This window comes from Dermacentor albipictus, chromosome 6, assembly GCF_038994185.2.
Source record: "Dermacentor albipictus isolate Rhodes 1998 colony chromosome 6, USDA_Dalb.pri_finalv2, whole genome shotgun sequence".
NCBI classification, from domain to species: Eukaryota; Metazoa; Arthropoda; class Arachnida; order Ixodida; family Ixodidae; genus Dermacentor; species Dermacentor albipictus.
This window is the reverse complement of record NC_091826.1, coordinates 41994399-42018167: the sequence shown is the minus strand read 5'-3', so window position 1 is coordinate 42018167 and position 23769 is coordinate 41994399. Positions and strand designations below refer to the sequence as shown.

General features: G+C 48.0%; 3 protein-coding genes across 3 annotated transcripts in view; 2 read left to right on the top strand and 1 right to left on the bottom strand.

Moving 5' to 3' along the window:
• The window catches only part of LOC135920722 (adhesion G protein-coupled receptor E1-like), a 506714-nt gene that overhangs the window by 185663 nt on the left and 297282 nt on the right, over positions 1–23769 (bottom strand). The window contains exon 20 of the mRNA XM_070540398.1: positions 539–597. The gene's annotated coding sequence lies outside the window, so the exon portion shown is untranslated. The remainder of the gene's footprint in view (positions 1–538; positions 598–23769) is intronic.
• LOC135920749 (uncharacterized) lies at positions 8980–13472 on the top strand. Its single transcript, XM_065454990.1, has 3 exons — positions 8980–9052; positions 9928–10247; positions 12678–13472. The coding sequence occupies exons 1-3, from the start codon at positions 9050–9052 to the stop codon at positions 13336–13338; spliced, it is 984 nt and encodes a 327-aa protein (XP_065311062.1). The 5' UTR covers positions 8980–9049; the 3' UTR covers positions 13339–13472.
• LOC135920756 (uncharacterized) lies at positions 17473–21477 on the top strand. Its single transcript, XM_065455002.1, has 3 exons — positions 17473–17571; positions 18457–18782; positions 20672–21477. Exons 1-3 carry the CDS (start codon positions 17569–17571, stop codon positions 21321–21323), a joined length of 981 nt encoding a protein of 326 aa, XP_065311074.1. The 5' UTR covers positions 17473–17568; the 3' UTR covers positions 21324–21477.

Here is a 23769-nt window from a genome sequence, read left to right as displayed (position 1 = left end):
ATAGCCGGGCTGCTGTGAGTCTCACGTGAATATGCTACGTCGTTTAGTCTTAACGGTTCACCACAGCTTCGCTTATAGCGACTACCACAGCGCTTGACATCTCTGCATGATTTTAAAGATGGTAGGAGAAGAAGTGTCTGCACTTCGGGGATTAGCCCAGCCAAGGAAGCGTTGGTATGCCACTGACGTCACCGTGTAGCAGTTCTGTTGTCCTCGGGCCACCGTCGTCGTGCTGTTAACTAATTACTCGTATTTTACGTGTCAATGCACGATCTCATATATGAAGTACGCCGTAATGGGAGGAGGTGTAATTTGAATAACTTGTACCACTTCTGTTTATGTAGCGTGACCCACAGCCTAACTATGCGATTCTGTTTGCATTTCGCTCCTATCGAAATGAGATTAGGACTAGAAAATGCCTGGTAAATTATATTCTTGATGTGCTAGCCCGAAGTGCCACCTCCGTGCTAAGTTCTTGCCAGAAGGGATTGTATGGGTCATATATTCAGACTACTAAAGGTAAAATGTTCTTATTTACCTTCGAAGCCTTGCTGGTGTTGGCATAAGCTGTTGATCGGCCAATGGATCTCAGCGTCCCTAGAAAAAAACCCAAGCCATGAGACACGGGTAAATGCAAGGTTTCAATTCTTTCGGCCAGCTCGCGTTCTTTCACGTGTGCGTGCCCATATTTAAACGAACGTTCTTTCTATCTGCCCTCTAGAAGTAAGGGTACCCAAACGGTACCTCGTACCCAGTTTTATGTGCTAAGTCATAGACACTCAGTGTCGATGGCGAGTGTAGGGCGCTTGCTTGCGTCTCGCAGGTACACCATGTGGTTCGTCCAGGTATCGGTCGTGGTCGTGGCGCTGATGGTGGCCGCTTCCATCGCCCTGGTGTTCACACTGCGCGACGCCGATGTCCAGGATGAGGAAGGTGCTCGACACTTGGAGGACTACGGCAGCTACACCGTTGCCGATGGCAAAAACACATTTGAGCCCGCCATAAATGAACCCCACAGCGCCCACGGCCAGGGCCAAGGCCCTCGGGCCGATGGCAGAAAGAACGTGCGAGCAGATGAGCCAGCCACAGTTGTTGTCGGTTCCCCTTCCACAGGAAGCATCGAAAGCGGCGGATCCTCGACGTCCCCAATCGAAGACGTTGTGCCGAGTTCGCCAGCTTCTGCCGGGGTCATATGGCTAGAAGGCGGAAGTTTCGTGCGAGTGCGTGCGCAGGCTCTTCCGTGGCCTCCACCAGATGGCGCTTCAGAACTGGATGGCGGACGTCGACGCCCTCCTGCGTCGGCTGGCGAGAAGGGATCGTCTGCGGTGGCGAGAGCCGCAAACGACTTTTCGTCGTCTGCTCTGGGTGAAGGTAAAGAGGACACGACTTAAGCAAGGAGCGGCAGAAGCCTCAATCGACTGGACCGAAATGCTATAGCAAAGAAAAGAGAACTTAGGGAGCTCTTGAGAAACTGAAACAACGTGCCGAAGAGTTGTGGTTACCGTAGCCCCACTGTCCATCTTTCCACGCACTTGCTCGCGAAAGTTTTTGGCCATGGATACAACAGATTTGCTTGTCAACATGGACTGCTGTCTCTCCCGATAAGAATAAACCCCGCTTTTATTTTTCAGTAAGTGAAAGTCTATCCTTATGTTGACATGAATTTGTTTTTCTTGGTAGCACTGAGTTACTGTGCTCGTCTTATCAGAAACAAAGTTAGTGTTTGCAATTGAATTAAGGTTTTAGCAGAACGCACACTACCATAACGTAAAGAGATATATATGCTAAGTACACGGCAGCGAACATTCAAGAACGAAGGAAGAGATCATGCAGTAGAGCCTTGTGCGGCTTCCGGTTCTGAAAAATTACTCAATGGACATTTCACACGCAAGTCAGATAGGTGTTTTGAACGCAGTGCGGTATGTGATGCCAGTGCATGATTTGTTGCTAGATGAGTGCGAGCAAACGTGAAAACGTTTGTGTGTTTCCTGGGTATTGGATACGTGATTTCTCGGCTCTGACATTCAATTGCACGGAACACGTCAGGGAACCAAAATGTTACAGTGGTAACCAACGTACCTCATTGGATTCTGCCACTCAATCTTTGCCGGAATTCTACATCACGTAGAAGTTAAAGTTTATGCTGTAATTAAATTTTGATGGTTCTAATTGAAAAGTTAATTATGATAGGTTAGTTAATGAATAAAAACTGAGTAAATTGGCTACGAATAGCATCAATAATCTTTAAATTAGTAATTGTTTAATAAAGGAAACTGACCGTACTATTATCGACAACATTAGCGGTAGTATTGCGATAAGGAAACTACCGATAGCGCAACCATAACTTTATCGTTATTCGTACTGTCAATAGTACTGTGAATACTTTTACAATAGTTCGCTAGTGATAGCGCTATCTGTGGAGTTACAGTTCTTGGCTAGCGGTCATTGCATAAGTTTCACGCGAACTCACCGTACGTAACAATCAGTTGACGCAGTTGTGGAACACAGGAACGTCATCACCTTTATGCTGCCATGTCACGTTGCTTCATTTTGCCTTATAAACAGTGCACTATCGACGGCGCTATCGATAGTGCGTTCGATAGTTCTTGTGATTGTGTCCTATCGACGGTACTACGCATGGTGTTTTTGCATTATTGATGCTTATAAAATGATTCAACTATTGATAGTTGTGCATCGCTGCTACGCATCCTTCAGGACTTCGTTATCGCCTACTTATATGTCGAATCGGTCACCTTACACTTGATCTTGCGCTGCTGCATACCCAATTTAGTTATGATGTTCTAGAGTCTCAAAGCTACACGCAAGGCTATGAGCGACGTCATAATGCCGAGATCCTAATTTCAACCCCCTGGTATTTTTACCCCCGGGCCCAAAGCCTAGAACACGGGTGCTCTCATTTTAGGCTTTCATAAAAATGCCGTCGGCTTTGCCACAAATGAGGCCCCGTGGTCCTGCTTTTCGCAGCTAAACATTGCGGTCATTGAGCCTCCAAGGCATATTATTGTGTGCATACTAAAATTAAACCTTGCCGGGGAACTTCATACTATTGTTAATTTGAGATTTAGGTGTCCCCTAGGGTCAAGTGCTAGAAAATAACGTATCTGGTGGCGTTACGGATTGAATAATACAGTCGAACTCGGCTGATTATTGTAAACATCGTCAGCATAGCGAAGCATGCTCTATACAGAACAGACAAACCATATATTTAACCAACGTTTATGCCAATTTCATTTCTTTTAACCAACTCGACGTTCGATATATGCAACTCTTATGTCCACAATTTGTATCGTAAAACAGCCGCATAGGAGGGGCTGCTACATTTTTTTTTTATTTTAGCAAATTTTCATTTGGGCCGACGTGCTGTTATCGTCGATCGGGTTTTCATAAATCTGCTCTGTTTGTTCATCACACGTGCTTCTGCAAATGTGCCATTGGAAGGATTCAGTGAGGTCAAAAAATTTTGCTTTCGTGGTTTTGTAACCGAGCGCAAAGCAAGGCCCGCCCAATTACATGCCCGTGCTATGACGAACGCACAGTCATTTTATTTTATGTGTACAGATCGGTGAATCGTAGACCAGTACATAAGCAAAAGGAAAGCTAGATTTAGTATTGAGTTAACTGTAGAAGCGATAGATTAATGGGAAATAAAAGTGGACGAAAAATTACCGACGATTACGTTACTTCCTAATGCGAAATTTGAGCGCAGCAAATAAGCTGTTTCACCTTTTCGATAGATTGAGGCAAAGGAATCGAGCAACACATGTATGCGCTATCACAGAATTTTTTTTTTATTTTTCACACGTATTCCTTTAACAAAGACTCCACTAACAGTTCTTAACAGTCATGAAGGAAGCTTTGTGGTCGGAGAAATAGACTGATATATGTTCGACTTGGTACACCAATGCTTGATTCTCAAAGACGAGATCTATACAAGTGCCTCGCGAGGTTGTCACAGCCGTGGGACGCGTTACGAGCGAGAGGAACGGGATGTTCTCCCGCATAAGTGTTAGGAAATTGCTGTTTGTCTTTATGTCAACATTAAAGTCCCCCACTACTAACATCGGTGTGGATCGATGGACGGTTAATGCGAGTTGCAGGAAGTGCACGACGTCTTTCGTGAGTGCGGTAGCGGACTCACGAAAGCGGTATCAGTCGGTCGCTGCTAGCGCTGGGGGGATGAAAGGGAGGCGGAGCTGGTTACGAGGCCGACGATAACGCCGACGACGACGCGAAACCCAGGAACGGACGCCAAAGAGCCATTTGTGTAGCCAGCCCTCCTCCACAATCTCTCCTCCTCCCTTCCATCATCCTCCCTCGCCCGGAGAGCCGACAGCGCGCATGCGCGGCGGCGGAGCAGATTCGTCGGCGAGCTGGTTACGAGGCCGACGACGACGCGAAACCCAGGAACGGACGCCAAAGAGCCATTTGTGTAGCCAGCCCTCCTCCACAATCTCTCCTCCTCCCTTCCATCATCCTCCCTCGCCCGGAGAGCCGACAGCGCGCATGCGCGGCGGCGGAGCTGCAGATTCGTCGGCGAGCTGGTTACGAGGCCGACGACAACGCCGACAACGCCGACGACGACGACGACGCGAAACCCAGGAACGGACGCCAAAGAGCTGCGCTCTAAAAAAATTTGCCGATCCCACGCAGTGTTGGAATCCGTTGAAGGGAAACTTCCATTGGTGTTTGTGAAAGCACAGCTGCTTAGCAGCAATTTGCAAGTTGTGAAAACACGACCCAGCTGGACAACTCCATTAGGAACCACCTCTCTCAATATAAACATGTTGCGCTGGATCATGCTCGTACGCTTCCTCGTGTTCTGCCTGAAGGCATCACAGCCGCCGGATTGCTGACCCTCGCCGTGATAGTTGCGAGTCGAAGGTCGTGGGTTTCTTCTGCTACTGGCGGCAAGTTGTCCTTTGGTCATTCAGTTTCATTTCCCCTTAACATATTATAATCGCTTCACTTCAATTAACTTGCCTCGCGATTTCCTTGGTTTCATTATCTGTTTGGCTAAATATGGTTGCGATTAACAACAATCGGGCCCCTCGGTTGCCGCTATTTTTCGATCATTTGTTGTTCAGTCATTCCTAGCTGCGAAACTATTGCTAGTAACCAGGTTAGAGACTTTATACTGATCTGATGGAGCGGCCATTTGTGCATCTTAGTGCACTTTGTGTTCAGTTTTTCTTTTCTCAAGTTAGCTTGTATGTGATTACGATAAATGTTCACCACGAAAATAATTTCAGATGCAAAATACTACAGTCTATGAAAGTGTTTGAATCATATTTGTGTTGTCACCGTTTGTCCAGGCTGCTGTGCCGTCGCAGACGAAGACGAGAACACCTCAATAATGGACTCTTAAAAAAAAGAAATACAAGTAACTCGTTGTGGTTACCTCCTAGTTATTCCAGCATTCACTGTTTCTCATAACTGAGGCCGCTGAGTGTAGAGTTAGTAGCACTTCAGACAGGTAAGGTAGTCACTATTACTTTTGGGCTTCAGTGACCAATTCGAAATGCAGTTAATGCCTCCAGACGCAAACGTTCTAACCTATAATGCATTTATGGAACCCACACTGGAATATGGCAGAATGGGTTCGATATATGCGTTTTAGGCTAGCGACTTAGTATACAGTTGCGCTAATTGCGTTCGGTATAATTATCTAACACCAACTTGTAGTACTAACTACGTCATTTATTGATAAATGTTACGAACTCTGCGCTTACAAATCGCAGTTACACAAGTGTAGTAAATGTTGGAGAGAGAGAGAGAGAGAGAGATGCAAATGAGAGAGAGGCAGGGAGGTTAACTAGAGTTAAAACCTCCGGTTTGCTACCCTGCACTAGGCTAGCAAATGTTGGAATAATCGGGTACATCCAGTAGTGAGCGGGTACTCCAACAAAAGAACCAAGTTTTTCTTTTTCGTAAAATATTAGTCGGTAACAAAATCATTTCGAGAAGCAGTTCGAGAAGCAGAAAACACCGTCAACGAGAAAAACAACTACCCCTTCAAGAATAAAAAGTAGTGGTACATCGGCAATAAAGGCCATTACTAACACTAATGGCCTACGTGCCATTCTACTTCGGAATATGTCGTGCTGTTTATTTCCACAAGCGTTTAAATTGTTATCTGTAGGTGCATCGCGCGATTACCTAGTTTGTTGGACGAGGTTTCCGCCTAGGAATTAAATATAGTCTTGTTTGGTGTCGAGTGGTTGAGTGTTGTTCAGTGCGTAGTGGTCGACCGACCGACGGGGGTCTGCGCGAGCGTCTGAAGCAGTGCTAGATGCTGGTTTACAGATCTGTTTGTTCTGTATAGCCTATGGTCCAACCATGCGGCATGGTCATGCGAGGTTTTATTGTGGCGCTAGCCCACGCTTGTTTCCTCTTTTATCTCTCGCGAATGAAAAGGAACACAACCCTTTTTTTCTCGGTCTTGTTCTTCTCGTCCCTTATGACGCATTCGCCTGTCTCCCGGACAATTGTGCTGTAACAAATTGTCGTCAGTTTTTTGAGCATTTCTCATTGCATATAACAGCTTTATATGGGAAAAAGAACGAAACACAGAAGCGCACAACTTATATGTATCATGCTGGTTTACAAACCACAGTGATCACTTCGTTGAGAAACGCCATCGGCTCAAACACTTGAAATGAACTTGAAAAGTGTGAGAAGGATACCGATAGCGGAAGCAAACATTTTATGTCGATTGGCGTTAAGATGTTTCGGGGCTGCATTAGGTTGTCCGTACACGAGCAACTCGTGTCTTTTAGTTCTCACGCCAAGCGACCAGACAGCAAGATTTTCCAGTTCACGCTGGGAATTCACGGATGCCTCTTCTGTTCGTCGAGTAAAAAACCGATACGTCCAAAAAACGGTCTCAACACATACACACAGGGCGGCTGATGACTTGCGTCACATGCTTACGTAGCCAAGGGAAATTTCTGCTTGCGGTAGTTAACGCTGCATCCAAAGGCTAACAAGTGCTTCTTTGTGGACTTCTTATGAACTTAAATAACTTACATTTCCCGTACAACTACCTAAAATATGTCCAAATTATTCCAAAGTTCGCGACGGCAGCACATTCAAGCAGTGATGCGCTGGCACGGGCAAGCCAGAGAGGAGGAAATGCTCTTCACGCGCCCTGTTCACTTGTTCCAATGCAATGGTTTATGGACATGCAAGGATTTACCGCAGTATGTTACTATTCGAGAAGCACAGATTTGCGTTGTTTTTTTTCAAATTTATGTGCAGGAAGCACCGTGTACTATAAATCTTCCCTTTGTTAGCAGTTTAACACTTTCTTTCCTTTTAGTTTCAACCAGATGCCAGCGAAACTGCACAAAATATTACTGCACATTCAATACACTTAGGTTGGCATCGACATTAAGCTAATATACAAATAGTGTGGGTAATCGTATGTGATTGGCAACTACTCCCAGTTACAATCAAACTGGACTCTGGAAAGCGCGCGGCGAGTCCGACGGAGTTTAGCTCGGCCTTGCCCCCCCCCCCCCCAAAAAAAAAATAAAGCACTGCTCACATTATGTCCCCATTGCAGAAGCTTTGTGTTGTTTGACTGAGAGCAGGAGAGCCCATGCAACCATTCGTGTTCTGCACTGGCTGTTTTCATTATAGCACACCACGTGACCGCGGGATACTGGGTTTCCTGTATAGTACCAGTTTTATTGCGTTACTAAGTATATGAACGCACAAGGCGCATCTGCGCCATTGGCGTCGGCGTTGTCGTGATGTAAAGATATCGACGTACACACGCGGCCCACCCGTGGAAGTTCACAAGGTCGCCAGGGACGCGCTGGGGGTTTGGTTGCAAAAACGGCGAAACCCACGTAGACGCGTATTCAGGCTGCACTCAGTCTGCTCGACTGGAGCCAGGTAAGTGTTTGAACATTCTACTTCTGGCATGAACGCTTCGCACACACATGTTTAACGTTTCTGCAGTGCTGAGACGTTCGAATACTGCTCAGTCCCAGTGATGGAGGCAAATGCGTACCAACTAATATGTACATGTCCAGGCTCTAAATCGGAAAGCTCGCGTCTCCTACTGCAAGCCGACCTCTGCTAGTGTCACAACCAACTATGACCGCTGGATACATGATAAGAGAATCCAGAAAACAGTGCTTCAATTGATACACAACACAGGCCTCAGGGAACGCGTATAATACACATATACACATCAAAAATTAGGCCTTAAGAACAAATCTTTATCGACACAAAAAAAGAATACCAGACCATAGTAAATGTCATGCTAGATTTACGCAATCTTTTCTTTGGGACTCTGACTAACGCTGATGCTTATCTTCGGTCTCAGGTCGTTCACCATTGAGTGGAGACGCCGGCAATTCACCTGGCCCAATCTTCATAGAGCACGTTTTCTGGGACACTCTCAAAAGAATGCTTCAACTTTACTGTCACTTTCAATGCTTCATCTGCAGGCAAAATTGACAACTGTCTTTTTCGTGAGACGGTCACACTAAAACTACAGTATTTAGCTCTGTACTGGTTGCCTTTCCCCCCCGAAAATGAAATAGGGCTCACAACACCTACTGGTGACCGGCCAAAAATAGGTTGGATAATTTTAATTGAGAGCAAAAACACACTTTGTGATTGCTCGGACCCTGAACTAAGGCTACACCCTACGAGGAAGTCGCCCCCCCCCCCCCCCCTCATTAGCAATAAATGTTTCCATTCTCTCTCGTTCCTTAGTGAAATGGCGCAACCCACTGCGGGGGATCGGTCGAGAATCGGGTTTTGAAAGAACTGTTATGTTTTCTGAGGAGACAACGGCGAACTGTAATGAGTATCTTGGAAAAACACACGTGCTTTTCTTATCGAAAGAATCATAGTATTCCTCAATTTTATTATTCCTATCTACAGTGGGCCTTCCGCGAGGCGGTGCAAGTGTCAATAGCGCGAAGACAAAGGAAAAGAAGTGGCGGATTCGTACGGCTCACGTGCTGCCAGTCATCCTACTGTTAAGGCTTGCCGAGAATAAACCTGCGCAATGGTAAGACGCGCTTGTTATCGAGATCGAACGATATCGGGTCAAGATCGCGTGATACAGAGGTCGAACGAAAGGCTTCCGTATTTAGTTCTCCTGAGCGAGAAATCAGGTGATAGGTTCGGTCGGGGCTTTGTCACTCTGCATATGCCATCTAACACATCTTTCTGTATTGCAGGGACATGTATATGTACTAGTGTGCTTGGCTAGTACGACATGTATATGTCGCACTAGCCTGGCAGAAAAATTAAGCCATAGAAGGCTTCCTCCACTGTCTGCGATTGACAGTCGTCCGCCTAACTCTGACTGAATAGAATCTTCATTGAAGTATCAGTAAAGCACTGCAGGAGAGTCGGCTCCTCGTGTCTGCCCTGGAACATGACCCGATTCCGTTACCGATTGGCTGACAGGAGTCCTAGCCTAAGCTACACTACGCGAAATTGGCGAGACACAATATAGCATCCTGAGACATGGGAAAGCAGCAACCAATCAAATTCTGACATCACAGATGGCATTTACAAAACGCAGCACTGACAAGCCTTCCTCGAGCGAGTCTTATCTTTCTAAGGTCAATGTCCCGGACGAAATTTAATAAACGCCGTTAAAGCGTTAAGACTTCATAAGGGGAAATTTAGAAAAGGAATAGCATTGTCTGCCAATTGTGAACCATGGGCTCACGCTAGGGCAGACGTTCACTGTGATGACAGCTTACGTGCTTGCAGAAAGCATGGATAAGCAGTATACTTTACACCACCCTAGTCTCTGTTTTATTCTAGCAGTTGCAGCTACGCATTAATCGTGGTAGTGTCAGCTTTATAAGATAAAGCTCACTAGATCGGAGACCTAGAAGCAGCGTTCTCCGCTCTTTTTTTTCACCACAGCTCAAGAAGAAGGCAAGCTGCTTGGCCGCGGACATCATGCGTCACGGTCGCAAAGCAGAGTCCGAGATGGTGCCCCTCACCGACAACTCTACCTGCGGCTCAACCTGGAGCGAGCAAGGCTCGGAGGAGACGACCTCTTCGACCGCCGCCATGGCCGGAGCGAAGAGACGCGGCCGACAGGAAGCGGAGCTCGACCAGCAGCGACAGCGACGAAGTCGGGGCGACTCGTCAGCGTTGTTGGTAGCCTCGGGGCTGGACGACTGTCAGCTGTCGGTCCCGAGCGTGCGCGGAGCCTCGCGAAAGCCGAACCGGCAGCAGTGGTGAGAATCTTCACCCCGTATTCTAGAACCTTTGTTTGATCAAAGCACCACCTCGACTTTAAAAAAAAAGAAGTGCGGAGCCCTTATGAAGCGCTCACAAGTTAAACTCCGTACAAGCACCTCCCCTCGAAAACTGTTATCACTCCTCTTCAATCACACTGTGCGGTGATTCTCGAGACGTGTAGTGTTTTCATCAGTGTAGAGGCGGCGCTTTGGTTCAGCTCGTTGGAGTACGAGATGTATACTGCTTGTGTCTATACGAGGGCTGAACGTATGGTTCTTCAGAGAGCGCGAGAACGACAGCTCATGCGCGGATGTCTCTAAGTATGGTTCTTCTAACTGCCGACGGCTTTAACGGCATTGTACATTGATTGTTTTTGACGAAATAGTATGTTATGAGTGCTAGAAAATGCAGTGTTCATGCTCATGCGTTTACAGGGATAAGTGTGCTTGAAAGTTTAGGAGAAAGCGTAGGAAATAAGGTTTCGAGAACAAAAGAAGCCACAAGCATATGAATATAATTAACTTTGTACATGCCATTCACGTGGTAGCTAAACAATCGTGGCGCAAGGATTCCATCGAGTAATGTTTGTAGGAAGTCCTATGACAAATGTATGACTGTGCGACGTCTGACGGCTCAACACACTTTTGAAAGGCGTTAGTTACTCACGCATAGAGTACAGGCACGGACAACAATGCCCTGCACTATAGGAGCACCTGGATAATGATGATGATTTATTGGCGGCCCCTTGGAAAGGATGCAGTGACAAATAGTGACCTAGAGTAGACGAAACCATTGCAAGCGACATTTGCAGGCAGCAGACATATAGCTTACAAGGATTGCAACCATCTAGCATCGGCCGCCACCATTACAACCACGAATCGTTGTCTTCGCCGTTACAGACGCACACGTTACAGGTCGTTCCAGCTGGCTCGAGAAGTCATTTCTTTTGTTTTTTTGCACGCAGCCCCTGCAACCCGTGCGTTGTTTAAAGTGAGAGCATACATCAATCCAGAGTGGTTTAAAGACGCGCCACTGGGGCTGCAGAGGTGAGCCTGGCGCTAATTTTCGAGGTTGCTTGTGGAAGTTCCAGTGGGAACTCGTTCCAGAGGCTTGCGGAATTTCGACAAATTCCAACTCCGTGCGAGATTGTATCGTGAGCTGTCGCAGGCTGGTAGTTTGCCAAGCGCTCCTACACATAGTCCGCAATAGTTGGCCGTGCCTGTACGTCGCTGTAGGGCTCGTGCTGGAGTAGCGCGCATCGTCAAAATTGTAGTGCGTAGGCGTAAGTAGGGGCGTGGTTCACTTCGTCGCATATTCCGTCAGTGGGGTGCGGTGTGGCGCTGTCGACAGACAGGCATCGCTGCCAAAGAACGCTGCTAGACTGTACTAGAACCTTTATATATTCTAGTTAAATGTAACGGTGCCCCGTCCAGCGGCGCTGACTCAGTGGACGCTGGTGGAGAGGGTAAAGAGGACGATTCTTTTAGAGAAGAAAGCTTCGTGCACATTCGCTTGACTTCACGTATTTCAGAACTGAATGGCCGATAACTGTGTTTCAAGAATGCGATAGTGGCTATATACATTTAGTTTCTTCTTCAGCTTCTTATTCTGTGGCCTCATATACAATATAGTACAGTCTCCGTCAGACCTAACCTCAACGCACCTTAAGCACAGTTTTGTTGCTCATGCAGACGTCGTCGAAGGCTTCTGGTCGCGGGGTGCTTTCTAGTTGTGGTGCGGTTCACTGTTGGGGAGAATGTAAGTTTAATGCGTCTTAGTGAAAGTGCGTTTTGATGTTTCAGCCGCACAACTCACGAAAGTTGAAACTGTTCTGCGATGTATGTAACATGACGGTTCATATTAAGTCTGGCGGTGACTGTAGAGTCTTTTAAGAATGACCTAAGATAGAAAAAACATAGGGCAGCTTTTCGTTACCGCTTGACTTCCGTAACGCCAGTTAGAAACGCCTCCCTCCCTACTCGGCAATGCGCCTAGGCACAACGACATGATCTTACGGAAAGAAGACCGCATAGATGTGTTCCCACGTTGTACTGGAACAACATAGGAGGGGAGACGTCGCAAAGACCCCACCACTTTCCAAACGTGTACGATATACTGCACCTACAAATGTGTCCCTTAAGAGGAAGCTTTGCCTCGGGAGCCTTTATGGAACCACCTTGAAGTGGGTAGAAAATTGCTTGGCGTACAGTATAGCATGTTCGATAAGGTTCCATGCGTTTGAATATATGTATTTATATAGTAATCTACCGTGTGCATCTACATATACTATCACCAGCGTTATTGCACCCACCCGAATAAAGCGCCGCAGTGGCGCATTGAACTCGCGGCCACGTGAGCTGAACGGGGGAGTGGGACAAACACCGAACCATCGCGAGGCTTCTTCCCTCTGCTCGCTTACTTCGCAGGTCCTCCATGTTGTTCGTCCAGCTGTCGGTCGTGGTTGTGGCGCTGGCGGTTGCCGCTACCATCGCCCTGGTGTACGCGCTGCGTGACGCCGAGGTGCAGAATCAGATTAGCAGTCGACCCTGGGACGACGACAGCGGAAGCGACGCAGTTGGCGGCAACGAACTCACATTCGGGCCCGGCGCGATCCGGCGCCACAACGCTGACGCCGAGGGCCAAGGCCATCGGGCCACTCGCAAAGAGGACGACGCCAACGTAGAGGGACGAGCCAAGCCGGATTCCGGTTCTTCTCCGTCCTTGGGAAGCTCTGGAAAGCGTGGACCCTCGACGTCCGAAAGCGGGCACGCTGCTCCCAGTTCGCCAGTTGGTGCCGGAGTTGTATGGCTAGAGGATGAAACGTTAGGGCAAGCACGGCCGGAGGGATTTCCTCTAGAACCACCGGGTCGAGCTTCTGAACTGGACGTAGAACGCCGACGCCATTCTGTGTCACCCGACGACAACATAGCATCTGGAGTGGCGAAGAGCAAAGACAACTCTTCGTCGACTGTTATTGGTAAAAACGCAAACAAGGGGACCTTCACGAAGAACGGCAGAAACGTGAAGCGATTGAACAGAAAGGCTGTCTTAAGAAAACAAGGTCTCATGGGACTTTTGAGCAACTGAGACAACGTGACGCTAGGCTACAGCCAAACACGATCCTCGCGGTCAATTGTCCTACGCACTTGCTCGCGAAATTTTTCGGCTACGGATACAACTTCTTTTCTCTGTAAATTTGTTTTCGAATAAGAGTGCTTACACTCCACGTGCTTAACGCTGGTGCTTGCGCCTATAAATCTTTGTTTCTTTTTAAAAGAGTAGTAACAACATTTCGAGTCCAGATAACTTTCGAGATCGATTGCTTTCGATACACACACATCATCTACAGAATAGCAACATCGAATGTAGCTTGAAACATAACTTAAAATCACGTTTAGAATACGTGCGCACCCAAAAACCGCCAAGCGCGGCACCTTACGACATTGATGTCAACAACGTGGATTTGCAAACTTCACAGAGCATAACAGCAGCGCTACGTCATACGTTTGTGTTGGTTACCCCCGTCGCACAGCCTAGCCCTACATTGCCGCACTCCCATTCTTCCTCGGTTGTTAGTCATAGCGGGATGCCCTCCATTTCATTACTACAGTTTCTGTCGCGCCCGTTGAGATTCCCCACACTTATATGCGTTGACTGGCTACGCACGAAAGGCGAGTACAACACAATGTCTTGTGCATATGGCTTCGTTTAGTTCTTCCCAATGCCCTCAGGGCTGGTTATCATCATGCATCGAGAGATAAAGGAGATGGAGAAGGCACGGAGGTTAACCGGTAGATATCCAGTATGCTACCCTGCACTGGGGAAGGTATAAGTGGAGACACACATCTTAAAAGGGCACACATATCAAAATGGTGGCAGAGGCACACACACACACGCACACACCGGAACGCAGGAGAGTCGCTGTTTTTCAAGTATATCGCTTGATCAGACAAACTTCAGTAGCGCCCTCTGGTTTGAAGGTCGCGTGAACTGTGACTCCAAGAGTGTCTGCTCAGAAGGTGCCCGGTCATCGAGGCGTGCCGAGGCCGTCACAAGCGGCTATCTCTGGGAGCTGTAGCGAGGACAATGACACAGGATATGCTCGATTGTTTCCTTGCTGCCGCAACTATTACCAGTAACACTTTCAGTCATTCCGATGCGACAAGCAAATGCATTTGTGAAAGACAATCCTAACCATAGTCGGCAGAGTACAGTTGTATCGATTCGGGATAGTCCAGGCGGAATGCCTAGTCGGAGGGATGGGTTTCCCCTTGAGTGCCCTCCGTGGCAGAAGTAGACCGAGTTCGGTGGCGCCGCTGGACTTAGAGCGGACACTGCTGATGAGTAGCCGCATTTCTAGCGTAGATTCAAAAAATATGCTTACTTCTGCTTTGACTTATGGAAAATTTGCAGAAAGAGCTCAATTTATTGTCTGTGCGGTTCATAGAATACATGACACTTTTACTCAGCTGTTTCAAGAGTTATTTGCCTTCATCTATCGGGAGGCCAGCTGTTGCCCAGACGGTGCTAGCATGTACCTGTGCCGCCTCCTATCGACAGCTGCTAAAAGCAAAGCAGTCGCTAAATCAGGGTTGCCAAGTGGGAAAGTTGGTGGGTTTGAAGGCTCCTACGGACCTAAAGGTGATTGGCCACATCTAGTATTGCGATGGCTCTCGTCTCCACATAATTGTCTCTGCTGGACGGCGAAATAACGATTACGACGAGGAAGGCGAGGAATTTTGCGCGGCACACGTGTGTAAGTAGCTGGAGAAAATCTAGCAACAACAAATCTCGCACGCCAGCGCTAGCGCCACAGTTATTGCTCGATCGCGCGACTAGCTGTGTTTACGAACCTTCTGTCTCCTTTCGTTGCTCTCTGAAATCGAAACTTTGGGTCATCGCTAGAAATAGAGCTCTAGTTAACAAACCATCGCGTGCTAAAATAAACTAGTATTTGTGCCTTGATAACTGGTTGGTTGGCTACTTATTACAACCGAAAGAAAAAGACAAAATTATTGTGCTAGTGCTTCTCTAATAGCCCTTGGTTGCTCATATCGTGTCAGAAGAAACATTGTTGGCGTTTGCAGCTTGTACTGAAGCTTTTACAGAATAGACACCGCGATCTGATAATGGAATAAGTAAACAACTATGCCAAACGTACAGCAAACTAAAAAGTATACGGACCACGGTATCTCAGAAAATGTTTAATTTCCGAGCAGCCTGTAGAAGCAGCCATTACAACCGTACATCACAATGCTGCTGACATGCACTAGTGGAGGCATCGAATACCAGGTTGGGTTGTGAAAACGAATACTATGTTGCGTTGTGAGACTGGTAGAGGTACTCAGCTTCTCCTCAAATACTGTGGTCAGTAAGCTTTCCTGAGACGGAGAAATTTAAGGGATCTTTCTTTCCGTCACTGTCATTCTCACAAACCTTTCTATCCGTCATTTGCACATACCTAGTTGCATCAGATTCAAGGAAGTTCATTGTAGAGCGGCACTCGCCTACTGCCACATACCAAGTCCCCCATGTTGGTATCAAAGAGAATCATTGAAGACCGCCACAGGCCGAGTCGCAAGTGCACAGTACTCCAAGTCGGCGTCCCAGAGTCTCTTCGAGCAGTGGTGTGTACCTTGTGACGCATCGGCAGTGACGCATATGGGCGTGATAGAGATTGGTTGAAGAGCGACACCTATGCATACACTGCCACATACTCAGTGACCCAAGTTAGTCCGGTGGATGGTTTCGATAACCAGTGACCACGGTTACCAGTCACCACGAGCAAGGTGTGTGTGCGTGTGTGTGTGTGTGTGTGTGTGTGTGTGTGTGTGTGTGTGTGTGTGTGTGTGTGTGTGTGTGTGTGTGTGTGTGTGTATGTGTGTGTGTACGCACACACACGCCATCGGACTGAGCAACCCAACACCATCCCCTCACCCCCGATTCCCACACCCCCAAGGCACTTATGTAATATTGTACGTCGGTGCCAGCTCATACTTTTGCGCCTATTGCTCAAGCAACGCAACAGGATTACGGCGCGTTCCTTCTCTATTTTAGAGCGAAGTTGTTAAGGCCTACTTTTCCCATTCGTTGTCCGCCTGCAGAAAAAAATCCCGTAGCTGTTGCAATGCAGGGCCGACCCGGGGCGGAAGGGAAGCAGGCGTTAGGCCATCCCCGTACGTTGCCCATCCCGAAGATGGTGTAATACCGGGCTCACGCATGGTGGAGGTGAACCAGGCGTTAAGCACTCCCCACACGTGGGCCGATACCGAAGATAGAGCAATGCCGGGCCGACCGGCGGCGGAGGAGCAGTTCGAAATTAAAAGGGGCCCACATGCATTCCTTCGTAGTCATCCTTCTTCACAGAAATGAAGGGCACTGAGTATTCTTTTTGAACGTTTGCCTTGACGTTCTTCTATGAGTTTAAATTATCTTTGTAAGTAATCCCCAAGCATATTACTGATGTGAGTTGCGGAATGGCCACATGCTGATAATGAAGAGGAAGCAAAGCCGGATTTGACAATGCAATGACAAGCAGTGAACATCTACTAGTGATAAGAAAGGAAGTCCATCAAGACAAGGCTCGATATCACACAAATAAGAATGTAACGTCAAGTAGAGGGTATTGTTCTTCCGCGAAGAATAAGAAAACGTAATTTCCTTGTCCTGAAGATGTTGTTGACCTGTCTGATGAAGTGCGAAATATCCCGAACTATTCAACGAAAGCGGAGCAAGAACTGATACATTTGACATCCCTCTGGTTTATTTATATATACACCAGAGGTAACGTCATCCTAAGTTCAAAAGATTTATTTTAAAGCTTGGAACTCCTGAACAGTGAGCGCTTCTGTGGCTCTACGTGGTTCGATATTAGTGTAGCCATGCGGATTCGGTCATTTCTTGAAACGTGCGATGTATGTAATATTCAGTACTTCCCATATGTTACCATCCTGCTAGCATCGAGGCTTCATTGTGACTAAAAATGTTCGTATCGTCTTTTGTGCCAATGAACGTTTAATGAAGAGGACAATGCAGGTGGGGCCAGCACATCTTACCAATCAGAAATCAGAAGGTCGCGAAAGCGACGCAGCTTTCAATTCGTTGAAGGCGAAGTGCTTCTAAACATGGCACATACCCACCGTCTCTGCCAATTGCAGCAGTCGTCGTCTTTCTCGGTTGTACGAGCCACGCATGTAGTCAACCTGGCACGAGGTGGCGCAAGCACCACAGAAAAAAGGCAAAAGAAGAGGTGGATTCAAATCGTGCTCGTTCAATCAGTGGTCCTTCTGCGAAGCCACCCTTAGGGCAAGCTGCAACATGGTAAGAGACACTCGCAGTGGAGCTTGCGTCATATGTCGTGGCAATGACGTGGCACGTAACCGGACAGGATCTTGATCGAGAAATAGGAATGAAGAGGTCCGCGTGGTGGCTGGCATAGCGTCCAGCACGATTAACTGTAGACAGAGCAGAGAAAGCTCCTGGTCGCGCCAGCCGAAGAAACAAGACAACCACAACGGATCCTCCGTTATCTGCCTCTGGTTCACCCGATTAATAATGGAAACATTGCAGTAGGATCAGCAGCGCTCTATCAGTGAGCAGCGCTATCGGCGAGGTGGAACACAGGGCTTGCTCTCGTTTCTAATTGGCTGGGACAAGCGCTGGCTCTCGCGATTCTGTGTGGAGATGGTGACAGGCTGTATGCAGACCACATTATATTTAACTTTGCGCTAATGTTCAATGCGCGCGAACCGAATATCGACTCAAGTAGTCACTGTAGGCTCGGTCCCCACAGTTATTCTGGATGTGATTTCAAGGCAAGCGAGGATTAAGTGAAGACGAGCGAAATTAAGAATGAAACGCGAGAGGAATGGACTGGGCGCATCCGCGGTCTTTATCACGTGAGACAGGTTAACGTTAACAAGGGCCAAAAGCTCACGTTTCTGCAACGATACGTGGTGGTTTAGTTGCAGCAGGTATCTTTCAAGCACAAATTTGTCGCTTCATTTTTCCGTAGAACTTACTTTTGCAACGTTGCAACGTTTTCACTTGAGTATTACCTTTATTTCGAGCTTAACGCTCACACCGCAATTCATCGCACTGAATGGTCTGAAAGCCTCGCCGACCAAACAGTATTACCGCCGCTTCCCGATTGGTTTCAGATGCCTTCTATATGCTGTTCCATTTTCAAGATTTTGTACCCCGCAGCTCAAGAAGAAGACCAGCCAATTGGCCACGGACTTGAAACGCCAGGACGACGAAGCGGAGCCCGGGATGATGGCGCTCACCGACAGCTCGGCCTGTGGCTCAAGCTGGATCGAGGAAGACATGCAGGAGACGAGCTGCTCGACCGAGCTAATGTTTCCCGGAACACCAAAGAAGCACAAAGTGAGGGAACCGAAGCTCGAACAGCACCGACAGCAACGCGGACGGCGTTCACGGTCCCCGTCGTTTGTAGCGGACGTGCCAGAGGGCCTTCGGCACTCGGTCCTGAGCATAAACAGCCCGGGGCCAAAAGGAAGGCGACAGCAGTGGTGAGAACGTGCTGATTTCGTTCCTTCATCATTAGCTTGACTTCGATAGATATCAACAGATATCAATAGCTTGATATCGATAGCTCGAAACGCATTACGAGGAGGAATGGGGGACCTATTAGGAGGAGAGCTGTGCTCCGGACTTGCTCCGTTCGTGAGACCGTGTCCTTGATAACGAGCATGGTAACCAGAAAAGAGAAGAAAGCATTTCACTTTTAGAGACCAGGATGGCAGAGTGCGCGCACGTAAGGCACAACAATGAGTAACAAACTGTGGTGCAACACTGTCGAGCCACCCGGTACACGAATGTAGGGAAAAGTGAAGGATCGCACCGCACATGCTAGCACAACGCCAAGCAGCCCATCGTAAGCGGCCGAGCTGCGCAGTTCAACGCGCTCAACAAAGAAGCCACGCAGCTTGGCTTCTGTGTTCCTTGTAATTTTGTTATGACATCATTTCACGTAATATCGTACCGTGGCTTTTCTTCCACGGATTTCAGATGTGCATCATTAGAGCAATACTTGGTGCTTTACGCCGTACGTTCGAGGGATGTTTCTTGGTTCATTCAGAGAAGCTTCCCTTTAGAGGAACTCGCAGATTTCAGAGAAATGTGACTCCCTAAAGAAAACAAAAAAAATGCGTGCAGTTGGTATAGGAGCCTCCGACAGCTAAATAAGCTCAACAACAACCACATCAGCTTTAGTAGGTCACACTGTTGTAGGTGGTCCAACGCTGTTCTGATGACGAACATTGCACGAGGATTCATTTTCATTCGTATCCCTGCACCACCTTCTGCGCAGCTGTTTTCCTTGAGAGGAAGCTGTTACCTAGGAGTCACTTCGAATACACGATGGGAGCGGGAAAATCATGTCCCTTCGGATTCAGAAGACTCGTTTCGACGTATCTAGACGCAGAAATAGAATAAGGGTTACCCATGTGCGGAGAATACGCGCCATCGTAGAAGAGGTTTCCGGCGTGTGAAGGATCACATGCTGTGGGAAGTGATGGCACACTGTCGCTCTTCCTGGCCGCCTGGTAAGACGGTCGCCTGGTGCGTTCGTAACCAAACTGTTGCGAGTCTCTTGTCGAGCTGCTACACCGTTTCGACTTAATGGCTCACCACAGCTTCGCTTATAGCAACTACCAGAGAGCTTGGCATCTCTGCATGATCTAAAAGATGGTAGGAGAAGAAGTGTCTGCACTTCGGGGAGTAGCCCAGCGAAAGAAGCGTTGTCGTGCCACTGACGTCACCATGTAGCAGTTCTGTTGTCCTCGGGCTGCCGTCGTCGCGCCGTTAGCTAATTTCTCGAATTTTACGTGTCAATGCACGATCTCATATATGAAGTACGCCGTAGTGGGTAGAGGGGTGATTTGATTAACTAGTACCACTTGTGTTTATGTAGCGTGACCCACGGCCTAACTATACGATTATATTTGCATTTCGCTATTATTGAAATAAGATGAGAGCCAGAAAATGCCTGGTAAATTACGCTCTCGCTGTGTTAGCGCAAAGTGCCATCTCCGTGCTGAGTTCTCGCCAGAAGGGATTGTATGCGTCATACATTCAGACGACTCAAGGTTCATGTTCTCATTTACCCACGAAGCCTTGCTTCTGTTGGCATGATTTGTTGATTGACCGATTGATCTCGGCGTGCCTAGAGAAAAACGCAAGCAGTGAGAGACGGGTGAGTGCACGGTTTCAATTCTTTTGGCCTCCTCGCGTTCTTTCGCGTGTGCGTGCCCATATTTAAACGAACGTTATTTCAATCTGCCCTCTGAAAATAAAACTACCCAAAGGGTGCCTCGTACCCAGTTTCATGTGCTAAGCGGATAAGTCATGGACGCTCAGTCACCACGGCGAGTGTTGGGCGCTTGCTTACGTCTCGCAGGTACGCCATGTGGTTCGTCCAGGTGTCGGTCGTGGTCGTGGCGCTGATGGTGGCCACTTCCATCGCCCTGGTGTTCACACTACGCGACGCCGATGTCCAGGATGAAGAAGGTGGTCGGCGCTTGGAGGACTACGGCAGCTACTCCACTGCCGATGGGAAAAAAGCATTTGATCCCGCCATAAATGCACCCCACAGCGCCCACAGCCAGGGCCAAGGTCCTCGGACCGACGGCAGGAAGAACGTGCGCGCAGATGAGCCAGCCGTGGTAGTTATCGGTTCCCCTTCCACAGGAAGCACTGAAAGTGGCGGATCCTCGACGTCCCCAATCGGACATGCTGTCCCGAGTTCGCCAGCTTCTGCCGGGGTTATATGGCTAGACGACGGAACTTTCGCGGGAGTGCGTGCGCAGGCTCTTCCGTGGCCTCCACCAGATGGCGCTTCGGAACAGGATGGGGAACGTCGACGACCTCCTGCGTCGGCTGGCGAGAAGAGATCGTCTGCGGTGGCGAGAGGCGCAGACGACTTTTCGTCGTCGTCTCTGGGTGAAGCTAAGGAGGACACGATTTACGCAAGGAGCGGAAGAAGCTTGAATCGATTGGACCGAAAGGCCATAGCAAAGAAAAAAGAACTTATGGGGCTGTTGAGAAACTAAAACAACCTGCCGTAGAATTGTGGTTACCGTAGCGCCGCTGTCCATCGTTCCACGCCCTTGCCCGCGAATGTTTTTGGCCATGGACACAACCGATTTGCTTGTCAACGTGGACTGTTGTCTCTGCCGATAAGAATAAACCTCGCTTTTATTCTTCCGTAAGTGAAGGTTTATACTAATGTTGACATGATTTTTTTTTCGTGGTAGCACTGAGTTACTGTGCTCGGCTTATCAAAAACAAAGTTAGTGTTTGCAATTGAATTAAGGTTTCGGCAGAACGCACACTACTATAGCGTAAAGGGATATATATGCTAAGTACACCGCAGCGAACATTCAAGAACGAAGGAAGAGATCATGCAGTAGAGCCTTCCTTCTGAAAAATTACACATGTCTGAACTGAACTTCCTCTTCTTGAACTTCCTCTTCTGAAAAATTACACATGTCTTCAAAGCAGTGCGGTATCTGATGCAAGCGCTGAGTTTTTTGCTAGATGAGTGCGAGCAAACGTGAACAGGTATGTGTGTTTTCTAGGTATTGGAAACCTAATTTCTCGGCTCTGATATTCAATTGCACTGAACATGCCAGGGAACATAAATGTTACAGTGGTAATCAACGTACCTCATTGGATTTTAAACGAAAAGAAAGGGGATTAACCAAGGGGCCCGATTTTTATTAGTCATATCATAAGAAGCCAACAAACACTGACACAAAGGACAACATAGGGGAAATTACTTGTGCTTAATAAATGAAATAAAGAAACGAGAAAAAATGGAAATTAAAGTGGATGAACGAACAACTTGCCGCAGGTGGGAACGGAACCCACAATCTTCGCATTTCGCGTGCGATGGCCTACCAATTTAGCTACCGCGGCGCTGTTTACCCATCCACTTTCTTGGGTATTTATGTGTCCTAGTAGAACCCTGGGAGTGTTAGCGAGCGTCACCACTCACAGACCTTGGCGGCGGACATGGAACGTCCTTTTCGCCGCAGGTGTCACGAGAACGTGATCTTTTTGGGTGAAGGCAACCGGTAAATAAACCCACATATGCTACCTGAAGGCAGCAATGTAGCCGGATTCGAGACCCTCGTTATGTAATAAACGAGAAGAAAGGGGGTTAACCGAGGGGCCCGATTTTTATTAGTCAAATCATAAGAACCAACAAACACTGGCACCAAGGACAACACAGGGGAAATCACTTGTGCTTAATAAATGAAATGAAGAAACGATAAATTATTGGAAAAAAAAGTTGGTGAAAAAACAACTTGCCGCAGGTTTCGTTATAACGAACATCTCGAATCCGGCTACATTGATGCTGTCAGGTAGCATGGCAGCACTTCATCCAGCACTGGGGCCTCCTGATCAGCCTCAACTTCGCCTCTCCTGGGCCACCTCTTATGGTCTATCACCAGTCCACTCCTCCGGTGGACGCCACTGGGCCTTCCCGGCCGGGCTAGTCCGCTGCTGCCATGGCGGCTGTCTACCTTTCTTCCTCCTTCTATCTCCTTCACTCCCACATCCATCCCCCTGCTGGCGCTGAGCCGTGCTCCCGCAAGGGTTGCAGAAGATAGTGCCAGCCTTTCCTCCGTTCCCCACAAGAACCACTTCTTTCATTCGACCGATGGAATGGTCTTTACACATGCAAGAATACACTGTAGTATGTTGCTATTTGAGAAGCAGAGACGTGTATTTCTTTTTTTTGACGAATTCATGTGCAGCAAGCACAATGTAAAATGAAACTTGCATTTGTTAGCGGTTTCACACGTTCTTTCCTCTTAGTTTTAACGCGATGCTAGCGAAACTCGTTGTATGGGCAGAAAATATTACTGCTCATCCAAAGCTCTTGGACTGCAATCCACATTAAGCGAATATACAAATAATATGGGGAATGGCGTTTGATTTGCAACTACGCCCCGATACAATCAAACTGAACTCTGCAGCGCGTGCGGAAAGTCCCAAGGAGTTTAGTACCACCGTGTCCCCCCCCTCCCCCAAAAAAGAACTGCTCGCATTGTCTACCCATTGCCGAAACATTGCGTTGCCTGGCTGAGTAAGAGAGTTCACGTAACCATTCGTGTAATGCACTGGCAGTTTTCATAGCCGAACACCACGTGACCGCGGGATACTGCGTTTCCTGTATAGCCTCAGTATTACTGTGCTAGTAATTAGACGCTGAACGCGCGCCTGCACCGTCTCCGTTGTCGTCGGCGTTGTCGTGGTGTGAAGATATCGACGCACGCGCGCGACCCGCCCGTGGAAGGTGACAGGCTTGCCAGAGACGCGCTGCGCGATTGGTTGCAAAAACGTCGAAGCTCAGGTGAACGCGCATTCAGGCTTCACTCGGTCGGCTCGGCTGGAGCCAGAGAAGCGAATGGGCTTTCTACTTCTGGCAGGAACGCTGCGCTCACACATGTTTAACGTTTCTGCAGGGCAATAACCTTTCAGTAATGC